The sequence below is a fragment of the Pseudopipra pipra genome, chromosome 6 (assembly GCF_036250125.1).
Source record: "Pseudopipra pipra isolate bDixPip1 chromosome 6, bDixPip1.hap1, whole genome shotgun sequence".
In the NCBI taxonomy this organism is placed as follows: Eukaryota; Metazoa; Chordata; class Aves; order Passeriformes; family Pipridae; genus Pseudopipra; species Pseudopipra pipra.
The window spans coordinates 41,110,703-41,135,953 of NC_087554.1; the positions used below are offsets into that span (position 1 = coordinate 41,110,703).

At 41.7% G+C, this 25,251-nt stretch overlaps 1 protein-coding gene and 1 long non-coding RNA gene across 7 annotated transcripts; one reads left to right on the plus strand and one right to left on the minus strand.

Annotated features, from left to right (window-relative positions):
• Window positions 1-160: 160 nt before the first annotated feature.
• ENTPD5 (ectonucleoside triphosphate diphosphohydrolase 5 (inactive)) lies at window positions 161-24,417 on the minus strand. 6 transcript variants are annotated; one of them, XM_064658723.1, is made up of 15 exons: window positions 24,281-24,417; window positions 21,832-21,944; window positions 18,624-18,901; window positions 17,308-17,387; window positions 15,186-15,329; window positions 14,734-14,809; window positions 13,121-13,156; window positions 12,156-12,244; window positions 9,947-10,026; window positions 8,408-8,469; window positions 6,911-7,012; window positions 5,936-6,076; window positions 5,529-5,585; window positions 3,936-4,051; window positions 161-3,749 (listed from the first exon to the last, which is right to left on the minus strand). In XM_064658723.1, exons 3-15 carry the CDS (start codon window positions 18,838-18,840, stop codon window positions 3,663-3,665), a joined length of 1,287 nt encoding a protein of 428 aa, XP_064514793.1. In that variant the 5' UTR covers window positions 18,841-18,901; window positions 21,832-21,944; window positions 24,281-24,417; the 3' UTR covers window positions 161-3,662. The 6 variants fall into 6 exon arrangements, with proteins under 6 accessions (XP_064514793.1, XP_064514791.1, XP_064514794.1 ...); XM_064658721.1 differs by lacking the exon at window positions 24,281-24,417 and adding an exon at window positions 23,817-23,955; XM_064658724.1 differs by lacking the exon at window positions 24,281-24,417 and adding an exon at window positions 23,817-23,955 and having other exon boundaries at window positions 21,832-21,958.
• LOC135416049 (uncharacterized) lies at window positions 7,008-8,056 on the plus strand. The gene is made up of 2 exons (XR_010431416.1): window positions 7,008-7,121; window positions 8,027-8,056. It is a non-coding gene; the product is annotated as an uncharacterized LOC135416049 (long non-coding RNA).
• Window positions 24,418-25,251: the final 834 nt, after the last annotated feature.

Below are 25,251 nucleotides of genomic sequence, written 5' to 3' on the forward strand. Positions count from 1 at the left end.
TTTTAAAGCTCTGTCTCTCTTTCACCCTTTTCTCTGCCTTTCTCTTGCTCTATTTAATAATGGTGGTTCTTGTGAAATGGGCTAGTCCTAAGGGCTCCATGAAAAAGATGCAAGACAACAATAATGTCTAGGAAAGAAAACTGCACCACAACACCTTGAATATTGTTAAAAGTGCTTTAATTACTAAAATAGACAATTCAGGATATTCTTTCTTAGGTTCCAAACACAAGCTTCTTGCATTAGACATTTGCCACTCACAAAATTAGTAAGCACTGCCCATGACCAAGATTTACACATATGGTTGACCGGTATCAGGAATTAACATCAGAAAGAATGAAACATAAGTTTTGAACTGAAAGCCATTATTTGTGCTTTTGCAGTCCCTCCTGTTGGAGTTCCACTGCAGGAACTCCACTAGCAGTTCCTGTTAGTGGCTGACTAAAAGAGACTAGAAAGGAAGAGAGAAAAATCAGGGCTGCAAGTAGAGCTCTTCTCTTAAAAGGCTGTTTAGTCTTTAGTTTAGCTAATAAATAATCTCACTGCACTAGGGTAAGTGTGAGGACTTGACTGGCTTCTCTAAATCCCCCAACCCACCTGTGTAGTTCAGATGTAAACAGCAGGCGCTCAATTCTGCAATTTCTTGCAAACATAAACAAAGGTTTTGTTTCTCTCATGACTGAAGGATCAGGCCCCTGATAGAGAGCAGCAGTTTTGCTTCAGTTAATGAATTCTGCCACTGATAAAAGAAAGGCCCTGAGGATTCAGATTTAATTCAACTTTGGTACTGGGCAGCAGGTGCTCCCCCCTAGCATTTGTAGTACCAGAGTCTGAGGCAAAGAATGCAGAAAAGAAACTTCCTCTGCATGGTACTCTTCTAGTTTATCCTCCCTTCAGACAAAACCCAACTCTCAAGTACTCCTTCTGTCTGTGTGCCAGTGTCTGCTCAGGTGGCAGATGCAATGCTGCTTCTTCCTTCTATACAACCCACCTTCCCACCCTGTTTGAAACATAGCCTCGCTGTTTCAGCTCTTAGCCCTGAGATATAGTAAGAGTTTGTCATAACACTGGCTCAGAGTGAAAGGTGACTTTTGGATCATTAAATTAGCTAGTTCTCAGGGTAACACACCTGGCCAGTAACCACTGCATCCTACTTTGTATTCTCCAAGATTACAAAAATGTTCACTGAAGACAAAATGAATGCATATGCAGTCACCTTGTTGTGCAGACCAGACCATATACTAAGTTTTGCCAAACACATGGAAGAATAAGAAATGTTTATGGTTGAGAAGAGGCCACAACTACTTTCTTCATGTTCAAACAGCAGCTCCTAGTGAGGAGGGAACAGAAGTTTGTTGTGACACTGAGGAATTTCACAACATAGGTCTCAAACAGATTCTGGTAAGGAGTACACATGAGCATTTCCCATTTCAAAAAAACAGCCTGAATTTATAGCAAGGTGTCAGTGATGGGATGAGTGGCTCCATCCCCAGCCCTCGGCTTCTTGTTGCTGACTGAACTTGTTCAATCAAAAGCATGCCTTGCACCCTCATGCCATAAAACCTGAGTTATGAGAAGGGGTAGCTTAATCAGCCACAGGCAAACTTGCACTGCTAACTAGAGGAAAAAGGCTAATTTCACAGTAAGGCAAATTTCTGTCTCCAAACAGCTTGGCAAGACCATTGAAGACATGAGTGCAGTACTTCCTGCCCTTGCTGGGAATTAATCCAGCTTGCAGAGAAAGGGGTGCAAGGGCAGTCTTTGGTTTGACAGAAGCGGGAAATGTATTTTATTGCAAACAGGTAACAGCAAATGCCCAACAGAAAAGTGCTCATCACAAGAAAAGGTTCCCTTAGTCATGTGAGTAGTACCTCTTTCTTATGCTGGGGTAAATTCATCTGTGCATTACACATTCCATGGGGAGGAGAAGATACTAATTTTTGATGAGCAAGCTGCCAATTATTTCACAGGGTGGAAGAAGTCTCTACAGCGGCTTCTACTTGGGGCAATGCAAGGTAAAGCCTTGAGGTACTGGAGCAATCTTGATCATCTTTACAGCCAATTAAACAAGAAAACTAGGCTCCTACAGCCCCACTTTCTAGCCTTTCTGACAAGATGATTTAAAATATTAACCTATCATTGCATCTATGTGTTTGGTGTGAAAGAGATGGCAAGGTTCACTTTAAATTATTACTCAAACAGCTTCATGCTATCCTGACAGAAGTCTTGAGCTTCCTAAACAGCTGTAACCCCTTCACTGGATGCACTGTTCTGATGGACCTGCTGTATATATTAAAAATCCAGAGCATACACCATTTTATGGGTTCAACTCCACTATCTTAAATTAAAGAGAAATGAAGTTTAAAACAATTTGAAATGGATAAGGGATAAATAAAAGATAAGAAAGCAAAGTTACTTCTGTTCTTGTTCTCCCTGTTTCTGATGCTAATTTTGCTCTCTTTATTTTCATAATTTAACAACTGTATAAAGAACTTGTATCACTGCAGCTCTGTATTCAGAAGAGGTGCCTAAGGACAATGTAGGGAGCCAGACGCCCAAAGTTTCAGATGGGAAACCACGCCTTAGCTGACAAAATGGACTGTGGTGTTCCGACAGCTCGCTGGCCCAGCAGGTGTCCCTGCGCTGTGCAATGCCCACTTCCCTTGTGCTAGCACTGGACTCGACTCTTGGGTGAGCTGAGTTACCTCAAGTTTGGTGTCATGAATTAGTTCACCAAAGAACCTGAAGAGCACCAACAGCAGAGGAAAGAAGGCTGTGGGAGTGTCTTGCTGAGAGCAGAGAAACAGAACTGCTTCTCACAGCAAAGTGAGCTGTCAGATCAGCCATTTCATCTGGCTCCAATTTCCTTGTGGGTGTAATGTGACAAGCATTTCTTCTGGCAGTGGAGTTTAAATAGCTGGCACTGCTGCCTCGTTGTGCCAGCTCAACTATGTGTTATGATTACATCAATTTACCAAGTCTGGTAGTCAGATGTACGGTATAACTGCACAGACTTGTAAAGGGCAGCAAAAAAGGAGCACGGTCAGGCACACGTTCTGCTTAAACAAATGCTTGGTAAGTTACTATGTTTTAGCTAACACCTTTCCCAAAACCATGCCCAAAGTGTGCTTATAGCAGGCCCTTCTTAAAAGACTGGAGCCTTCTTGCCATGTATTAGCTAAGCTAATAGTGGAACACTGAGGTTGGCAGCATCCAGAGCTGTTCACTTCTCTTTGAATGACTGTTGATGGTATTTTTAATTTCTGTATTTAACATCTCAAAAGCAAACTTAAGTTATGTATTTTTAAAAAAGAAGGGGGTAAGGGAAGTCACACGTCTGTAATCTGCCACCACATCCAGGTACTCTGTGCTTTTAACAAACATGCTGGTGAATGCTGGTTTTGAGCCCCTCACGTATTCTCTGTTGGCGTTTAGGCCTTTTGACTTTCAGAAGGCAGATTCTGGATCATTTATTGCAATCATAATTATAAATCATGCTGTGTCAACTCTCATTAGGCACAATGCCAATCCAGGGTAAAGGTCTGTCTTATATCTTTGGTCCATGTTCTGCTCTTTGACCAGTTCCAGCTGAACAACATACCTGGAGATTTGAATTTGCTTTCTCAGCCTTTCAGAAATGCTGAAGTCCACAGGACTATCACAGGTCAATAGGTCATCCCCAGAGACTGCAGCAGGTAAAAGGTAGCACCCAAAGTCCAGCTTGTCTCTATGTTGTTCACTTTCTTTGTTAACTATAGAGAAAGAAAAAGAAGTTGTTCCTGACAGTTCTGTAGATTCCTATGTTGCAAAAATGACAGCAACTACATGTTACAACCCTGGAAAGATTCAGTAGATAATTAGCCAGAAAAACAAACTCACACATGTTGATCGATACAGAAATTGGGAAGGTGGCTTAGGGATTTAACTGTTTTTCTCACCTGTAAGAGCGTGTTGTCCCTAAATCCAAAACCTTCCTTTAACAAAGCAGTGATGTAAGTGAGATCCATGCAGAGGAAAGGACTGGCTGACTTGTACCTCTCCATGTTATCACAGACTAGAGAAGGAAGAAAAAAAAAGGGGATCTCAGCAAAATAAGAGCTTTTATCCTCATTGTACATTTGAACTGACCTCAAGCCAAAGCCTACTAAAACAAGCCACCCTTTTCTATTAGTGGATACATACGACATATGGTGGTACATGCTACACAGCTGTTCAATAATGTTGGAGAATAAACCATACAGTATGTCCAGTTGGTCTTAACTCCATCATAAGGACATCTTTTATTACAGCAACATAATCCACACAGACTCTTAGACTCTTCTGAAGTCCAAACTGATAACTAGCAGGGCATTGGTAGGTCACTTATTTTTTCAAGAACATAGCATCACTTGTTTTCCTCATCTAGTCTTCACGGATGGCTCCAGTAATGGACCCCATCTTCTAGGATGGCAGTCTCTTTTATTTTTTCCAACCACAGATGTCCAAGGACTTAGAAGAGGCTGTTGCCCAACCAACCACTCCCTTGCTGAAGCTAAGTCAAGATTCCACAGTAAGGGTGACAGTGACTGACCTACTGTTACTGTTTTATTCTACAAGCAGTAAGAGCAGAATTAACTTCCTGTTAAGAAAAGATAAGCAGCATCCTCTTACTACTGAAATGAGATAGAGGAGCACTAATTTAGGATCATAGAATTGATCTGCTGGTGCTCTAAAGCTAAATAAGTGGTTTGATGGTTTTAGTAACATCTTAGCCACGTCTTTGGAAATATGCTCTCTCGCTATGCGGGGAAAAAATAACAACCAACCCACACTCAAACTTTAAAGCTTAATACCCCTACTCAAAATCATCCAAGTTTCCAGGGAGATTAAGTTTAACTGAAAAATCATTAGAATTTAGGTCCTATTTTAGAAAAAGTAAGTCCTGAGCTATGTAATCAAGCATCTTCTGGTGAAAAATACGGTCTAGTAATCCTCATGAAAGTGATCACAGTACAGAGGTAACTTGCTTTTAGCCATCAGTAGCATGGCAGGGCGGGAGCTCTTTATTCTCAGGAGGTACAAAATAGAACAAGGATTCAGGAAGAAAGTCACAGGAAGGGAAAGGAATGCAGAAGAGGCTGTCAGACTTAAACAACCTCTACTCTCTTCCTCCATTTTGTTAGAGATTAAAAACAATTTAAGGTGACAGACTTCTGGAAGTCAGCGCTCTCTTAAACTCAGAGTTGCAGATTGACAGAAGGAGCTCTTGATACAGAAAATTCACTTTCTTTTGTACTGACATGTATGAATTACTACCTTCCTCTCTGAAAAGAGCTGTAAAGCCACCAACACTTTTCCCCCCTCACTGTGTTCTTTTCTGCATCAGTTAGAGGTATTGACTAATACAAATAACGTGACAGAGGTGTAAGTTAAAGGTTAAATAAACTTCCTTTTTTTTCCTTTTAAATCAAACTCATATTATGTACTGCCTATAGAATCGTATTTTTGTTATTTCTTGTCCACACCAGTTTCCCAACTCTTATGACAATTACCTTCTTTGGCTTTTATTTCAAAATCTCTCACTTCCAAAACACCTCCCTGTTCATAATCTGAAAAAGAAGAGGGGAGAAAACATTGTCATAGACGTGAGAGCATTTGAGTTGTATATCTAAGTTGACCCTAGAGTGCAACTCAGCAATGCTGTGCTAGGAGTGAGATCTGTTAGGAACAGAAAACAGAGCTGCAAGTATAACTGGAGCTCAGAGCATATGCTTCATCTGCTGAACTCTGAACATCAAACTGCACTGACAAATACACATCATTCCCTGAAGGCATTTTCTGTATTTCCTCTTCTTCAATATCACTCCTTTTCTCTGCCCCCCATGGCTCCTGCCTCCAGGGTTCCTCTGTTTACCTTCTGGTTGACATGCTCAAATGCAGTAGATTATCCCAAATTTACCGATTAGGTTGGTGTCAGCCGCTCGATCATAGTAATAGGAGAAAGCATAGAAGGAACTTCCACGAATCTCATCTGGTTGGTGAAGTTTCCCCTTGACAAACTTGAGTACTTCCAAATAACAAGGCTTGAATCCTGTTTCTCCTGTCAGGAAAACCACAGATGGGGTGAGCCAAGAGCATGTGCAGGAGATGGAAGAATTAGTAGCAATAGGATGAAAAAGAATCAGAGATTAAAGCATGAGAAGAGGTACAAAGAGTTTAGATATCCCTTCTGTAATCCAGCATGGCATCTGCAAGTGGGCAAGGACTCTAAAACACCATCATCAAGTGGAATTGGTTAGAGCAGATCACGGCTATGTCTGAAAGGTGCACTGCACAAACTACTTCCACATCAGGCAAAACTCCCATTGATAGGTTCTGTGGTCAGCAGAATCTCATTTACATTTGCTACCACCTCTTAGATAAAACCTTTCTTTTCCTCTCCATCACACTGTAATTTTATCAACCCACTTCACACGCCAAATCTGCAACTTGGTTCTCATGTTTCCCACTCTATTCAAGTCACTGATGGTCGCAGCCTCACCCTCTGTATGCAGCATTAGGGACTTATTGTTAGGGATTCTTAAGAACTAGTTCCCACAAGTGAGATTAATTGGTAGGTCAAAATGTTCGTACCCTAACACAGACAGAATTTTTGCACTTTGCTCAAAGCTTCAGAAAAACCTCTCTTACTTGCACAAGTAATTTTCAACATTTCCTATAAAGGTAGCATTTGTATAAGAGATCACAGAGGACAGAGAGTACAGATCAGCTATTCTTAAAGCTTCAGATTTTAATTCGGTTTTCTCAAAAGCCCACCTCTATGACTGGACAGGTATCCCTCATATCCCAAGGTAACTGATGGAATATTTGACAAGGAAAAACTCAGATTCTGGAGATAAGACTTTTGTACAAGAAACAAGTCTCCTTAGCTTACCTTCCTTGTTGCCACCATACCGGTATTTCACTCCCCCAAAGTGCCACTCTGCCTCCAGCTGCTTTGGCAAACAAGAACTGCGGAACATTTGTCCTTCCACAACTGAAATGAGAGCAGAAAGGAGAGCCAGAAAGTACAGAATTTAACACAGCTATTGATCAATACGCAAAACCAGGAAAGGATGAAAGATCTTTGTTACGGTCTTCCAAAAGTACAAAATTCTGAATTGATGGATGCAGCACTAGCTGATTATGAATTAAGGACCAGTCTCAAGTCTGAAAAAGTTGTGTCCATTTTGTCCTGCAAGCTGCAGAGCAGCCGGGCTTGTCACTTTTTAATGAGATAAATGGTATAAGGATATCTGGATAATGGCTATTCACAACAAAATACAAGAAATGAGAGGTAACAAATTAAACACACAGATACACAAACCCTAACAAACAGCAGACAACCAAGACAAACAAAGCAAACACCTAAGACAGCAGTCAATGGCCACTCTAGGATCCACTGAATGTACCTTTGAAAGGTTCAACCAGAAATACTGTAAGTGGTAAGAAAAAAACATGATTATTGCAGCCCACACAGGTCTCAGAAAAAGCAAACTTCTTAGAGAATGGTTGAGGGGAACTGTGGGACTGCAAAAGTTACTGTGGAATGCTTAGGGAAATGCTCAAGGGCAGAGAAAAAGGGGAAATGAAAGGATCAAGGAAATGCAACTATGGCAAACCAGAGGGGACTATAAAAGAAGATAATCACAAGTAAGCAGGCAGCTGGTCAGTGTGCTTTTCTGTCTGAGCCTTGCGACCAAACACTGCAGTCTGCCCTATCTTCTTCTACCCCATTCCCAACTATTTTTTGAGTACATTCAAGTAATTAACACAGGTTAATTGCCATCTAGCTGGCAAGTAAGAATCCAGAAGGTGGAAAAATCCCAGGTCCTGGCCAGAGATTGGACAAAAGGCCCAAGCTCTGGGTCAGAGACTGGAAGGACTCAGGAATGTGAGTACGCATTCAGGATAGTGAGCGAGAGTGTGACGTGCTTGTGGACTTCAAGCTAGACGAGTCTGTGCACACAACAGGTCTGGGAGAACACTGCAGGCCAGGCAGATACCAAAGAGACCTATGAAGTGGGTTTGTCCTAAGCAGCTATCCTTAGGAAAAAGATCTATTCTTGCTGTTTATGCTTCTGTGGATGCTTGTAAAGCTGTGTGTTCGTGGCTGGCCATGTCTATATGGTGTTTGTATGTTCCCATGTGTGCATTTCTGGAATTTACACTCAGTCTCACTGCTGGCTGAACTTTAAAACAGGGAAAAGAAGCTGTCTCACAAGACAACTCCTTAACAAGTGATAGCCTGTTTTCAGACAGATCTATACCATCAAAAACATAGAAAAGCACAAGATACAGAAGTGAAGACACACAGGAAATGAGCTGCTGACACAAGACTCAGTCTAACCATCTCTTCAAAAATCTTGGATGTTTTGTCATATGAACATACCTTCCATATTCAAAGCTCCAAGTATTGCCAGTCTGGCAGCTTTGAGTCCAAACCCCAAATAGCTGTGAACAACAAAGACACACACTATATTAATTCTTGCACATCTGGTATGCTTTACCTATACCCTCTTCCTAAGTCCTGGAACACCCAAACCAAATTTCCTTCCTCTGCTTCCCACAAGGCTCCCCTCTCTAAAACAGAGAGTTCCCTTTGCCAGAACAATCCCAAGAGTGACACAAGCCCAAGAACTTGTAAAATGGGTAAATCTAAAAGTGCAGAAAGTGCTTAAAGCTGATGTGACATTTATACAAGATGATCATGAAAAGCAAAAATGCACCATCTTAAAAATCAGGGAGAAAGAAGGGTATGTGCCAAGTGCATGGGGAACAGGATGGCCATTCTCATGTAACACACATAAGACTATGTGCTCTTAGGGCAGACCTGTAGAACCTCCCACTAAATGGGAGCTGTGGTTTTCTGTGAAATTCACCAGTTTGACTCCACTGATATCTACTACACTCATCATCCTTGTAAGCTAGGGTGTGAACAATGCTTATGAGAATGCCATTACACATTCCAGCAAGGCAGCTACACTAAAATCCTGTTGACCTTTCATTCTCACCTCTGTGTTCGGCTATTTATCCATTTTGTCATGTCAATATAAATGTTCACAGAATAATCAGAATTAAACTAACCTCCAGCTTCCTCCATTTTTAGGAGATGATTTTCAATCCCAAGTTTAAGTGATTTAATGGACTGTATCAATGGATACACCGATCAAATATACAGAGCAGGAGAGGAGGACTATCAGACCAGCTTTGCTATCAAGTAAGCACACTCTCTAATTGACTGAGATGATAATGTTCACTCCACTAGTAACAGGCTGAGACCAAGTCTGTTATACATGGTCAAGTTCTCACTGGACTGTAAGTCATGCAGGTAAACTCTGGATTTCACTGCAGAAATCCCAGAAACCTGTCAGCTTAACGTAGTAGGCACAATTATATTATTCCAGGCCAAGTATCCACTCCATTTGGTTCAAGAATCTGTTTAACTCAATGGTCTGTAGCAGCTGCCTATGAGTGTCTTTGATTTACATCAGCCTAGGTTTTACTTTTTGTCTAGTTGCTGATGTGCCATTTTGAACTAAGAAGGAAAAAGTGTCAGGAAGGTCTTCTTTCCAAATTTCTGATTATCTTTTGTTCTGACTACTGGCATATCTACCTTTCTGCCTGTTCCAGAATATTTGGCTTGAATCCAGTAATAAGAATTCTTCTCCTTAAATATACCGACTCATAATGCTTCCTCTTCATTTGACAAACTGCCTACTATTCCCTTGCAGTGACATTAACCATAATCTTGGAACGTTTCCAGCCAACTAACATCACGTTCAACTTCAACTAATGTTTCAAGCAGATAACTAGTAAAAAAGATCATGGTCTCAACTGCTGGTACCAGGATATGGCCATCTGTAGTTAGCTCAGGGGCTGCAGAAAGACTGATTTTACCAGTGGAGACAGCAGTCTTTTTGCTTCTCACCTGTGGGTATAGAGCTTGTAGGTGCTATTAAACATTTCAAATGAGGTAAGAAAATCCCCAGGGGTTTCCTTCAAAGTTTCCTAAAAGTTAAGTAAAAGAAAAAAAATTTTAGTTTTCTAAACCTAAACACCTCCAGTTTTCCTCCCTTCACAGTCTTCCTTTCATATGCACCTCCTTACCACTGGTACTCTACCCTGTCTTGTTTCTAGACTAATTCTCACACTCTTGTAGATCTGAACCAGCCTCATACTCAATTACTGCTTCTTTGTTTCCAGTCCCTGAGATCTCAGTTTCTGTCTTTCCTCTCCTCATGGGCCCATTCTCCCATTCCTTCTTGGCCCTGTACACTCAATGAGACACTCTGTTACTCTGGGCCAAGCAGCAGAATCTCAGTGAGAACTGAAGCTGCACAGTCTGTAGTTACCAGTCAAGTAAGGAGATCCAGAGGTGGGTTATGTTTGCTGTAATTGCAGAGTCCTAGACAGAAGCCTGCTTGAAGCAGGAATTTGGCAGTATTCAGCTTGAGCTTCTCTGGAACAAACAAATCAAAATTTGTTTTGGGCCTAAGGCTAATCTTCACTGAAATGACAGTCACATCCTTAGCCCCACACATCCAGACTGCCATATTTTTTGTTCCTAAACCTTACATAAAAAAAACTTTTAAAAAGCAGAGATCCAGGAAAAAAAATAGTTTGGAGAAAACAATCATCTTTTTTCATGCCTTACTTTTGCAAAAATGAGGCAGACACCAGACAGAAAATGTCATAATTATTATGATTGGTTTTCAGTTGCTTTGGCAATAATAACCATGAAAAGTATAACATTAGCTTAAAATCAGCTCCATGCAGTTGTCATTATATGTTCTCTATTTGCATGTAATTTATATTTCATTAATTAATCTCTTACAGTATTTTGTTCAAAACTAATAAAAGAGTAAACATGTGACTGCCTCAGATTGCAGGAAGGAAAAAATCTCCTCTGTAAATCAAAGGGACATCACTAATTCTGTCAGATGGGAAAAACTCCCAAAAACATACTGAGCTACGTATCTGCTTTTTTATATGAACTTGACAACGCAGGTAAGAAGCAGACATAGCATAAAGCAAGCAACATGAACCTTAATTCCACGCTGCCCTACAAATTCACACCATTGGTCCTGGTCAGCAGCAAACACTCGAGGCCTTTTCCTGCAAGGCTCTAAGGAGACATTTTAATCCTGAGCTGCAGTTCCCCCTATTTCACATTTCTATTTATTCTCCAGAACCCCGACATGCAACACCCTTTCCTGTTGGTCCAGTGCCCACTTTAGCAGGTGTTATCAACACAAAACAGAGGACAAGCCCAGAGTACTTGAAGCTTTGCTGAACAGGATAAGGTTGCATGTCATGTTTCAACATAACACACCATTGCAGAATTAAAATAGCCTCATGTAAAAGCCATGTGTTTTGTGGTCACCAAACACCCTTTGAGAATCTCAAGTTTTTATAGAAAACAAAGGACTCCTTCAAAAAGAGTGACACAAACAACATCACAGTATGAAGGTACAAAATGCTATAGGGCCCTTCCAATATCATGTAATTTTCTCATGCAAACTGCAGACTAGGGTCCCAGTTCAAAGTGTTTCTAAAGAGCTACAGAACTACTGAGAAATCCAGCAGAGATGGACTGAGGGACAGAGCAGGAAATTCTCAAAAGAAATGAGAAGAAATTGGCAAGAAAACAGAGAACTGACTGAGCTATTATTAAAGACGTTTGCTCTATATGACATTAACCTCCTGAAAAATTTAATGAGGATTTGTTATCAGACTAGAATGGAAACAGAAAGATAGATCAGATCCCACATTTCTTGTAATATTCAAGAATACTCCCTGTAAATGTTCCACATTTGTGGAATACACAACAATATCTACATTAAGAGGCTTTCCCAGGCTGGGTCTAGAAAACAAAAGCTGTTTCTTTTTGGGTTTACTAATTTGCTTTTTTTCTTTTCATTTTCGCATTATCCAGGCTACTTTGTTTGCAAGTGCCTATCAGCCACTGATAGGCAACAACTGCTGATCTCAAAGGGAACAGAAATACAGATGTTGTATAAGCCACAGATGTTCTGCTTGTGCCAGTGCTGACAAAGTGGTATCAGAGAGCACAGCAGTGCTCAGGTCTCTCCACTGGCCTTGCAGTCCCAACCCACATAGTTTTAACCACTTCTCACCTCAAAACGTGGTAGGAATGTGATTTGGGTTGAGGCTCCTCCCAAGTCCAAAGTCCCAACAGTTTGCCGGTTCTGGCCAGACAGCTGCCCTGCAAACAACACCATGCTCAGAACAGCCCCAAGCGCACAAATGCTAAAATGTGGATACTGTGTCTATGTTCAGGCAGCCACCAAGTGATTACAGTAACACAGCAACACAGGAGGGCTGAGCCGGCCCTCAAAGAAAAAACCTCACACAGAAAAGATCGGCAAATAGAAGGTATCATAGAAAGATTTCACAGACTTTCTTCCTTGATTCAAATCTCACTTCCAAAGATACAAAAGCAGATAAATCTCTAGGTGTCAAGCAAAAGCCGAAAGTAAGAGACAAAGTATCCCCTGTAGAAAACTGTCAGGGAGAGCATATGAATTCTGTAACCATGATATGTATATAGCTGGTCAAAAGTGGTAGGAGAGGAAGGGTAGTAAGAACAGAACCAGCTACTGTAATTTCTTTTCACACAGAGCAGCATTTTTGTTTGCTCATATATCTACTAGAGTCCTGATTTTCTTTCCACTAGATTGCATTCTCAGAAGTTCTCAAAGCCAGGAGTGCTAAAGCACAATCCCCTGCCACACTGTTGCAGTTGCATAGTTCACACTGGGATGAAGAGGATTGCAAGACCTTGTTTCCCACCTTCTAACACATTAACAGTACCACTCCCCAGTAACGTACATTAGAGAAAGCAGCTTGCCAGTGGCTCCCAGACCTGAGTAAATCTTGGCACCTTCTGGATTAAGATGCCTCCTTCTTACTACAGCCTCTGGAACACGGTCTGCCCAAGACAATCCAGTGCTTTAGCACTGGTGCCACAGTGGGGAGGAAAAGCAGGACACGGCAACCCAAGCAGAGGAACTTAGGGTGATCACCTCTGCAGAAGTGACTCAAGTTCATATTTAGAGAGTAGTTATACAGAATTAACTACCTGTCAAAAAGTTCACAGTGATCCAGGCTAAAATTCCTGCAAAGAGTGAAAAAAAAAAGAAAAAAAAGTCACCACTGAATACTCCCACAATTTCCTGCCCACTGTTACCAGCTCTCCACGTTATTTATTTACCTGGAAATCATTACTAACTTAACCTAACTGCCCCAGACTTCAGAGATAATTCAAACTTATAATTAAATGATACGACACATTATTGATTCACAAAAGTCTCATAAGCTGGAATAGGTAGGACTTTGTAATATCCATGCAACTGCAGCATGCACAAATCATGTCTATTATCCAAACAACATACAAAGAAGTAATGAGCAGCCACAATAAACAAGTTTCCTTAGGCCCTTTCCCCCCACACAGCATTTCAATTCCTAATATGAAAACTGCATTCACACCACTCTGTGTTTTTATCTTGTGGTTTCTATAATTACACTACAGACAGAGCAGCAACAAGTAAAACAGAAACAGCTCCTTTAACTCCAGTGGCTTGCTTGACACTGGCATGATTCTCACCCAAACACATGCAAACATGTGACAGCAGAAGAGGTGGGAATTTTAAATAAACTTGGCAGGCTACTCTGTGCTCTATTATGCCTCATTGGTCCTGCACCCTGTCAATACAGCACTTCCCCCTACTGTACAATTCACCCATTAATCCTAGTGACAAACTATGCATTGCACTGTACTTATAAAATACTCGCAGACTTTATGTTACTTCTCCTTTCCTCTTGGCCCATCTTTAAACTTCTTCCATTTATTAATTGTTTAAGCACTGTGATAATTCTTCTTGCTTTCCTTCAACACCTTCCAACTGGCAATTTATCTGCCATAAAGAAGTGTTCTGAACTGAACATAACACGACAGATGGCTCTTTGCAACAGACATCCATACAGATGATTCTTTACCTGCCTATTCTCCAGTGTCTGGATATGTAGTCAAAATGTTACAGTGGTCTGTTCTGCATGGCAAAATCATTGCTCACTCCAAACCTACAATGTATTTCACCTTTTCTTGTATTTTACACTACTTCCTTGCTACTTTACTAGCTGCACTTTTCCCAATAGAATATTTTTTAACTTACTATTTTATTATTATCTATTTTTTAACACTTGTCAATTATCCTTCATTCTCCTCAAATATTCACAATCCTTCCAATTTTAACTTGAAAATTGATGAGCTAATCATAATAAGCTATTTTTAATGCTGATATTGCAGAATTTACAAGGCACTTTCCATAAGCATCCTAGCTTGCTATATATTGTCAAGTAGCCTTTCACAGGTGAGTATCATCTTTTTTCCATCAGTTCCCAAGAGCAGGCTTCAGTTGGCTAGCCTGCATTAGCCGGTATGCTTATTGCTGAGACAAGGTTTTGCTCTGAATCCTCTGGAATCATTCTGTGTATTTTCATTTGTAGCCTAACAGGTGACCAAGTAATCACCTCCTAGGAAAGGCAGGATTGCATTATTTCAAACAGGGTTAGAAACCTTTTATTTTCCCCCCTTAGTTTAGTGACCATTTCTCTTTCCCTCTCACATTTATAAGATATCTCTCTTTCTCCCATTTCTCTTTGCTTTCACTTTTTACCTCTTCAAAAACATACCTTCATGAGACCCATCCATAATGCCAACACTGTCCTCTGGAACAAGAAATGGTGATTCTTCAAAGACTTCTTTCACCTGAGACAAGAAATTATGATTAGATTCCTTGGTCTTAAGAGTCTTTTTCTGCTCTGAGGGTGACAGAGAAAGTTTTCTTTTACACAGCAGTAGAAAATAAGACAAGTGTGTCGAGAAGACAATATTCTTCCTCTTTCAAGTGCCAGGAAAGAATGAAAAAGTATCGTAGGTCTCTCTCCATGCCTTCAATCCACATCAAGACAGAGGCTTTCAGGACCATACAAGACATTCTGTGAGTTTTGTGCTATCATGGGATTACAGTCTCTCTCCACAGATGAAATTCTCTTATGCTAAATAGAATGGATAACTGACTGAAAAAATGATGAAATTATGAAACAAGGACACCAATAGTAGTGCATCCAAAAGATCTTAGTACCTCTAAAAGCAGAGCCTGAGCTTTTTCCTCTGACAACAAGCGAAGTCCAGCTGTAGCTTTTAACACTACTGGGGTCTTCTTCCAGAGATGAGGTGGCACAGCTTCTATGGCCATGTCCAGCAACTTTTTGACAGTTTCAGCACCCTAAAAGGAAAAATATGTTTTTCTTATGGTTTCCTCCTGCAGGCCATCAGAGAATAGGACTCCCAGTTTACCCTCAGCACCAGTAAAAACAGTTTTCAGTAACAGAAGATAACTCACCTACACCCAAGACAAGTAAAAAAACATAGACATCTCTTTAGAACCTTAAATAGAATGTCTGCATTGGAAGGAAAGGTGTATTCAGAAATGTATTTTAGGGAAGAGAAATATTATCTGTGAAAGGTACATTTTAGAAAGGATGGAGGGAGATGAGGGAAACGATTACCAGACAAACCTAAATATCTTGCAGTATGATGAAACTAAATGGTGCAATTACTGACTGAGGCTACCAAAGCCAGAGGAAACATCTGTAGATTTCACTAATTGCAATATAAGAATTCCAAGTGCATAGAGCAAATACCATAATTAAAATGCCAGCTGTAGAATGGTTACCACACACAGGCATCACTGTTGGCACTCAACTATTTACACTGCTCTAACAATTACAGTTTGGCTTTAGTGATAAACATTCTCCTGTGAAACATCTAGAAACGTCTTTTTGGGCAAGTTTCTCTCCTACCCAACAAACAAGATTCTGTGAAATCATAGGCAATCTCATCCAAGTTTTAAAAAAATCCAAAAGCCATTCACTCTTCCATAAAGCTTCACACTCAAATTCCTGTAGCATGGAATGCAACTGATCAAAATAAGAAACCTGAAACCCTCACTATGCTAGCCCTCAGCTCCAAGGCTGCCAAAGCACACAAGGTAGTGTATCTCATCTATCATTTCTCTGGCATCTCCTTTAGCTTGTGAAAGAGCTTTTTGTCAGCCCAGGGGGTCTGGAAAATGGCAGCTTACTTCAGAACCGTCTCTGTGCACCACAACAACAGGTTTATTTTAGCTCTCTCTTCTCTGTTGCTCATTTCTGACTCCTAAACCAATAGAGTGGCATGGAATGAGTGTACTGTGCATGAATTCACAACCACCCACATTTGAAAATAAAAAGGATGCACTTAACTTCAATTTCTTATTACAATTATACATTTACATGTTAATTAATAGATCTGATTGTGGAAGATGTATCTGTCCAGCTGTGCTTCGAAAAACTCTGTATATAAACAAAACAGCAAAGGTCCTGAGGCAGTAGGAGAGAGTTACTCTGCCTGTACATAAGTCATTATTCAGCTGAAACTGTAATCAAATATTTGAATTGAGCATGACTGAAGTGAGTCCTACATATCACTGAGCACTGACTTACAAGCCATGGTTTCAAAGAGAACAGCAAAGAATCAAAATGAACAGTCTGATGGAAGTCTGTTGATAAGGCCTGACTTAATCTAAGTGCATCTTTATTCTTCGCCGTAACTTACTCACAAAAACTAACTTTTGCAGATCAGACTTCACACACAAAAATAAAATTAAACATTTTTAGAAGTCAGGGAAATGAACCATCTTTGCTTGTCAGCATAAAATTACTAAAAAGAAAACACCTGCAGTCCCTTGCTTTTAAACTAATCAAATCCAAGAAAATATCTCCATTTTGAACTGTGACCAAAACTGAAATTTTCAACCAAAAAGAAGAACAGAGAAAACTATCCATAAATGAGACAGAGTATGTATTGACTCATATTTGAGGTTGCTGTAGGGGAAACAAACACTGAACATGGATGCTGCTAGAGCCAAAAATCACTTTGTCTTTGAAATTCTAAAAGGCACATAGTCTAGTTATATATAACATTTAAGCAATTATTAAGCCACTGTTCCACTGATGAAATATGTAAAACATCAGCTCCTATTTCACTGTGTAGAAATTAACTCACAAAAGTAGAGGAACAGGTTTAGAGAGCCAGCAGTAGAACTTTTATATTTCTTCTTGACTCTTTGCAATTACAATCAGTAATACTTAAACTGCTTGGTAGAATCTAAGTGTTATCATCAGAAGCAAGATTAACTCCCAGGGAATGAAAAACAGCCTTACCTTTTCAGGCTGATCAGCATATGCAGACAGACCTGGCTTCACAGACTCAAAGATTTCCCCTTCCAGCTCTGGAAGGTTTTCTGCACAGATGAAACATTACATGTCAACAACTCACATCTTTTTCTTTAGTTTCAAAAAGGTTGCCCACAACTCCTGTAAGGAGACTAACCTTGATTTCTCCTTGCAAACAATACTATTCTCCTCCTAAAATAAGCCCTGTCCCTTCACTTCAAGAGCATATTTAGCAGAATGTTGCCCTTGAATCCTTCAAGTTCACAAACAATTTATTTATCACATGTTGTTACAATTAGAAGTATGTTCATTTAGCATTTGTGAACTACAGTGACTTACAGCAATGTAGCATAACTGTTGTCTACTCTTAATAAAATTTCTTTCCTTTTCTGTCCCCAAGCTAATTGTGAAATACTAGTGCATATTAAGACACACACAATCAATTCCCAATTATCCTTAGGTGACTCAGCCAACTCACAAACACAGAACAGAGCTGACTGGGCTCAAGCACTTGACTACAAAGCTAAACAAGTGTGACCACTGCTCCCAGAGCAACTCGGGTATAGGAGCTATCCCTGAGTACTGCACATTACAAACCATCAGAGTTGGATGTTGCACCAGTCCTTCCAAACTATGGATGAAATCATGTGAAGACACATAGGCCTTGAAGGCCTTATTAGCTTAGTCCCAGCAACCAGCCTTCAACCACTGCAACTGCGCTGGCCCACTGTACCCAAGCTAATTCACCAATCCGAATCCTGTTGCATGTGCAGCCAGCTTGGGCACCTCTGCACCATGTCAGCAGCAGATATACTGGAATGTGGTGCACCTGAACACAGGAATTCTCCTGGAAATGGCTCAGACCTTCAGAACTTAAAACTCTTTAATTTACTGATTTTTATTTGGTACAAAATGTGACATAAGCATATGCAGAATTTAAATATATCTTGATATAATTTAAGGTAACATGCAATTTGACAAAAAAAGTATAAGCATATTTTCATCTCAATGAAATATTCCTTTAAACAGCTACATAGATGAAAATGTTCAAAAATTCAGAACTCTCCAGTATATCCAGAATTAAACGTCTGAGTTTCAAAAGTCCTACAAAAAAGATATTTACACAGCAAAACACTGCCACAAAAGGACAATAAACATCTGCAGAAGGACCACTTGAAGGACAAACTGCAGAAATCTTCAGCTGTCCCCAAATGCTGTGTTGGGAAAAAAACCTCAAAACTGTTTTGAAAAGCTGGAACCTAAGTCAACATACTCCAAGTGCACAGATTGACACAGGGTCTTACCTGGGCTCTTCTGCACAAAGGTGTAAATATGAATACGTGTTCCAGTGCTTCCTGCATCAAACATGATGCCATAAAAAGTGTTTTCTTCGACATTTATAGGGCAGACATTAGGTGGAAAAAAATCCTGAAACCACATCGCCCTGTTTGAATGTGAAAGAACAAAGGACGAAGAGGAAAATGCTAATGCTACAAGGATGGTAAGTCTGGAAAATGCCATCTTGCCAGGACTCCTTAAAGCAGTCAAGCATGTATCAGCAATCACAGAGCTGTAGTAGGTCCTGTAAAGAAAAAAAAACCAGCAGGAAAGGAAATTACCAAGAGTTCTCTCCTTTAAAAGTTAGTAAAAAATAAAATAGATAAATCAGTCCGTACACATATATTCTGCCTTTTAGCTGCTTTTCAACACTTCATCCAAAAAGATGCATTTTACTGCACTTATTGCTACAACCACATCTAAGTGATGAAGTTTCTTTCCAGTATTTCTAGTTTTGACTTAATTTAGACAATTATCTTCCCTTATTTTTCTTGCAGTTTCTCAACATTTAGAGTCCCCAGAACCTTCACAAAGCCCAGATTTTATCTGAAAAGAAGCATCACTGAAAGGGAACTGTGGGTAGAACCACTTTACCCTAACATTTACACATTTGAGATGCTGTGGCAGAACACAAGCGTTATTCAGTCACAAACAAAGAGAATTTCATCTTGGGCTAAAAACAGCTGCTGGGAGAGATTAGCACACAGAGAGAATGAAGGCATATCCTTCCAGCAGCATCCCTATCTCCAAGAAAAGCCTGTGCTTCACAAGAGGGACTGAACTGTAAAGTGCACCTGGGCTGTGCCTCTCAGTGGTTTTTATATTTTTCTTTCTTTGTTCTGCTTTTTATTTTCAGAACTAAAAAAAAACCAAACAAAAAACAAAAACAAAAAAACCCACAACAACAACAAAAAAAAAAACAAACAAAAAAAACCCCATCCAAAACAGCAAAACCCCCCTACACTCTTATACCTGGAGCAGTTGTCCCAAACACTCAGGCTGCTTACACGGCTTCTCACAACAGTTTCAATAAGCCAAACTCCAAAGCTGTGTGACACAGTATTGGATATCAAGATACAATTACATCTCCCCTTAACATATACCTCTTTGCATGTATTTTTCCTAAGAAATGCTAATAAAAGAAAGACATGGGCATAGAAATGACAGGATGCCCAGGTAAAAAGAAAGAAAATATATAGGTATATTTGTTATTTTAATAGCAGAAAAGAGCATGTGGCCAGATGTCCCACCATATGCATTATTGCTTGCACCAACCTACACAGAGCACTTGCCATACAGAGGGTGCAAACAGCTCCTCATCACTTTCCACACACTTGGTAACACATGCATCCACCCACAGCATAGAATATTCTACTTTATATGGTTGTTCATCTGCTCTGCTCAAGACCTTTGTCCACCTCTTGCTCTTACACTTGTCTTTAAGCAATCTGCTCAGCCCCACCATGTTCATTCTCTTGAAATCTTTGTTTGCTGCCTGTGTCCTAGTTATTCGTTCCTAAACCTTGACCTGTCTCCTTTCCTTTCTACGTGAGCCTGCCATAGCCTCTATTTCCACACACCTTTCTCCCACACCCAAAGAGCTTGCTTATACTCCACTACTCTTTATCCCAGATTAAGCCTGTGTAAGACTTTTATTATTTCCATTCTTCACCTTTGTCCCCAGTTACAGCAAAGTGAGATTAACCTTTACCCATTCTCAGCCAAAAAAGTCACATTGGGCCACTCCTTGGGTGTCTCTCTAACTCACTCCAGTGATCAGCTATCTCTATGGCCAACAAAATGCACAGCCCCCTGCAGATGAGTAACCTCACCTGTCATCTGTGACCCTTATTTTTATCCTCCTGTTCCAAGTAAATGCAGAGAGATGTGGGCAGAAGCACAAGCTCTTGATCCTCTCTTCCTCACAAGCACATTCTCAGAAGAGGAAGAATTGACCACAACCCCACAAACACACAACAGCCCTGGCCAGTCTCTTTGACAGATCAACAGCAACTGTAGCAATTTCTACAGCACTCACATTTTATGTGGAAAGGAGTTAAAACTTACTTTTGTGACAAATTAAAAGTACTATCCCGAAGAGAGTTCATGAGAAGTGCTAAGAAGTTTGGCAGTTTCCTAGCTATGGATTTGTACTATGGTGCAGCTGGCATTATCCACATTTGCTTCATCACAGCAAGGAGGGCTACTGAAAATCTAAGTAGCTGTGCTGTTTTAGCAGAACATAAGCTTCATTAGTGAGTGCCACGTTCCAGCAGGTTGGAAGAGGCGTTGTTATTCTCATGCAATGTAAGGATTTTGCTTACTGAACTATCACAAATACAACCCAAGCACCTGCCCTAAGAACAAACTCCAGAGTCCTATTACAAGCAGCACACGTGACACTTACATAAGCCTCAGAATTTCCAATGATCCGAAAATATCTGAGCAACTGCCATCATTAACTCATACTTTTCTTGCCAAATCTATGAAACGCTCCCTCACTAAGCTTCCCTTCTCTATCCCTTCTCAGACATGCACTACCATTTCACACTTTCAGTTTTCCACTTTTCCCCTTTTTTCCTTTCCACCTTTATACTTCCAAGGACAAAAAAAGCTCCCAAACCAACAAGCCCACAACAAACCACATTGGGATTTTATTTTTCTTCTCCCTCACTAAAAATGAAAGAAGCACTCTGAGCCTCTTCAATGAGTGGTGAAGTCCATTTAACTAAGTGCACTAGCAAAACAATGTCCAAAAGAAGCATGAAAATAGATGAGGCAAGTAAGAAAATAGCAACAAGAGAGAAATATGTAGCAAAACAGAAGTGGCAATGAAAAAGGAATTTGGAAATAGACAGTCACAAGAAAGAATGGAAGAAGAAGTTTAGGGTAAACACAGACAAGAATAATTACTGAGAGGGAAAAATATTTTCAAACCAGTTCCTCTCAAACAACTTGAAGTCCTAGCTGCTATCAGAATACAACAGAATGGAGAAAATGAACAATAAAGAGAAAGGAGAAAACAGGGTAATGGTAATGCGAGCACAAGTTCATTAATGCAATCAAGCAGTACAGCAAGGTAAAACATACAGATCCCCATCAGTAGGCTCAGTTACTGTCTTTCAAAATGAGCAGTAATAATTAGCATTGATCATGAACACATTAGGCACACACCTGAAGCAGGATGGAAGCAACGGCTATTCCACTCCAGAAATTCCTAATGAAAACCACTTCGGGGCACCACAACGAGAGACACTGCGCCTGCACTTCTTCACCTTCACTTCCAGCTAGTAGGAATGGACTACGTATTAGACAAATTATAAGGTCATGGAGGCACATAAAATATCTGTCGAGTTGCTTTATTCAAATTTGATTTTATCATTGCTCAATACAAGGAGTGAAATGTGTGCATATAATTACACAGGATGAATTTCAAGAAGTTGAAAGTTAACCAAGTTCAACAAGTTAGTAAAACATTTACACAAATGCTATAGTTGAACTCCACAGCCCTGGGCTGGGCCCAGCAACACCAGATAGGACACACATTTCCAAACACAGAGGAACACGTGTAAATATCATCTGTATATGCCAGATTCTAGATACTAAATGAAATATATATGATATACATCCAGTATAAAAATTTGGGAGCTATGCAAACTGTATGATCCAAAAAGACTTGGATACTGCAAAGAGATTGCCAAGACTGAAAGCATGAGTAGGAAAAAAAACAACCAACAAACCACCACCAAACAAAAACCCCACCAAACTCTCCTTAAACAACAAAAGTAAAAACAATAATAATAATAATAACAATAATAATAATTAACCTTAAGACAGCAAAACACAACCTTACTTAGAGTTCACTATACACAGAAACACTAGTAATTTTCAAAACAAGAAAGTCTCATTCACATTCTTGGATATTTATGACAAAATAACATGCAAAACACAAACCACAGCAACAGAAGCATCTCCCTGTGAAAAGGAATCTGATCTGAGGGGAGGGAAAAGTGGTGTATCTGAGATACACAAGAACTTCCCTTCTGTTTCTCAACATATTATTGGGAAATATTTGGATATAAACAAAATATTAAAAAAATAATTAAAATATTAATGCTATATAAGTAGATAGGCAAATATTTTAAGAAATAAACTGGACAAATTACATAATTAAACTCCTATTGTTCTTCCTTGCTGGAGCACACCAGAAATCATTCAGAATGGAAAGTCGTCTGTGCTAAATCTGTTTTCCAGATGAGCAACTCCTATGGTAACAAGATCTATTTCCCAGATGAGAGCTTTTACACTTAAAACTAACAAATAAACAAATATTTTTTAATCTTTCGTTTTTTCCAGAAACAAATAGTTATTACATTTTCCTAGACTTACTTTTATCTATTGAAAAAAGAGTTTCTTGCATTGTTCTGACAAAAATTTAAACTTCCTAAAAGTACACTGTTTAGAAGTCACAATGGAAAGAATAACTAAATTAATTGGCAGAATTTCCCATAAAGACGATGGCACAGTATTCTTTGCACACATTTGTTTTAGGTACAATTCTGGATCTAGAGCTTCAAACTCTAAGGGGAAAAAAAAAAAAAGAACTAACTCACAAACATGCGTTATCAGCAGCTTTAGTCTTCCCTCCCCCCCCCCCCCCCGTACGGAGGCTCCAAATACACATTATTTATTAATTCTCATTTCTGGCCAAGTGGGTTTTCAATTTTCCTATTTAATTAGACCAAGGCAGCTTTTCCAGGTGACCGCTGCCTTATCTTGCAGAGTTATCTTCCCTTCGGAACCGCGGACCCGCCCAGCTGCTGGGGCTGTAACGGCACCTTTCACTGGAACAACTGGCATTCCTGGAAAACAGACCCTGGGTGCAAGGAGGTTTTGGGCGCTGAGAGCTTTTGCTTCCCTGCCAGTCTGCGAGCGCCCCGGCGGTAACTCCAGCAGGTCGCTGCCAGCTGCGCGCCGGGAAGCGCTCCCCAGGAATGCCCCGGGACGAGCACGGCAGGGCCCCGCCCGACCCCGCCGCTGTTGAGGCCGTCGGCTCTGCCTCTGCTGTGCATCCCAGCGCCATGGCGTTCTGCCCTGCTCCATCTCCGACCGCTGCCACCTAAACCCTCGCCCTGAGTGCGCCTAAAACCCTTCCCTACCTTCCTTTCCTCTCCCCGGGCAAAAGTCTCCGCGGCTCTCCCTGCGCCCCGCCGGCGGCGGGGAGCGCACACCGGGACCCGGAGGCTCTTTCCGGAGCGGCACGGGTGACGCTCGGCAGGACACCCGCAGAAACGCTTCTTTCCTCCTCACCGGCCGCCCCACGCTGTCACTCGCCCAGGACGCGGCGTCCTCCCGCCCGCTCCTGGGAGTAACGGAGACGCTGCCGGCGGCTCGGCTCTCGCGCGTCTCCCGGCGCCCGCCCGGCCTCGCGGGCAGCGGAGCGCCCTCCCGGGGCGGGCACGGCTCGGCGGGGCTCCCCCAGCCCGGGAGCGGCAGGACGGCGGCCGCCCCGCACGCTCCCGATCCCGCTCCCACCGCCGTCGGCCCCAGCGCGCGGTGTCCATGGCAGCGCGCGGACGCCGCCGCACCCCTCCCCCCGCCCCCGCCGGCTGCGCGCGCTCACCGGCCGCTCGCGGCGCCGCATCATCGTCCCGCCGGCCCCGCGCGACGCGTCACAGCGCGCCCGCGTCACGCGCCGCCCGTCGCGGGAGTTGCGCGTGGCGGGAGCGCGCCGGTCCCCACGGGAACGGACGCCACTCCCCACCGGACTCCGGATCCAGCTCCCCGGCGCGCGGCCATCGCCGGCGCGGCTCCTGGCGGCGAGTCCCGGTACTTCCGCCGCCGGCGGATGAGGGCGGGACGGCGTGAGCTCCCCGCGGGCAGCGCCTGTTCCGCCGGGGCCGTGAGGCAGCAGCGCCTCCCGGCGGTGCGACAGGCTGCCGGGACGAGCCGCTGTCCTCGTGCCTTCCCTGCCTGCCCGCCGACTCCCTGCCGCTGGAACACGGCGTCCCGGTTTGTCCCCCGTCGGTACAAGGGAGAGCGAATTGAGAGCGGGGGCTTCAGCATGTGATGTACTCGAAGAGGCTGAAGCGCTTGTTCAGCTCGAAAAAAAGAGAAAGCTGAGGGCTAATCCGCTGGGTTTGGCTACTTGGAGGATGTTTTAGAGAAAACGGAGCCAAATTCTACTCTGAACGCCATGAAAAAGAAGCCTAGACCGGGCATCTGCAGTGTAAAGTGGAAAAGCTGGAAATGGCCATATGGCACAGGACCAGAGAATCTGTGAGAGAGACTCGGAAAACAGCACCAGCCAAGCACGGTGGAGATCAAAAAACTGCAGCGACTAGTAGAAATTAGATTAATTGAGTGAAGAAACTAGCCTAGAATATCTTAAATGAGGGGTCTGAGTGGAAAGGTTCATCATAGATGCTCTGCAACATGTGAATCAGGAGATCATTAAAAGGCAAAATCTATGCAGCTGATGATGCATTCAGTACAGAATCAGAGAGAATGGACCAGGATGAAGCTTCATATGCCTGATTTTCAGATAGCAACTCAGATACAAGTATGTTGCTAATTATAACACTCCAGGGCAAC

Excerpts from the sequence above, each read along its gene's own strand:
- ENTPD5 (XM_064658719.1), bottom strand. The coding sequence starts at position 20,128 with ATGAACATGGTGGGGCTGAGCAGATTGCTTAAAGACAAGTGTAAGAGC. Across the intron at positions 17,388-18,623 it reads CTTTGTGCAGAAGAGCCCAG|AAAACCTTCCAGAGCTGGAA; the intron begins GTAAGACCCTGT and ends TCATCTGTGCAG. Across the intron at positions 10,027-12,155 it reads CATTCCTACCACGTTTTGAG|GAAACTTTGAAGGAAACCCC; the intron begins GTGAGAAGTGGT and ends CTTAACTTTTAG.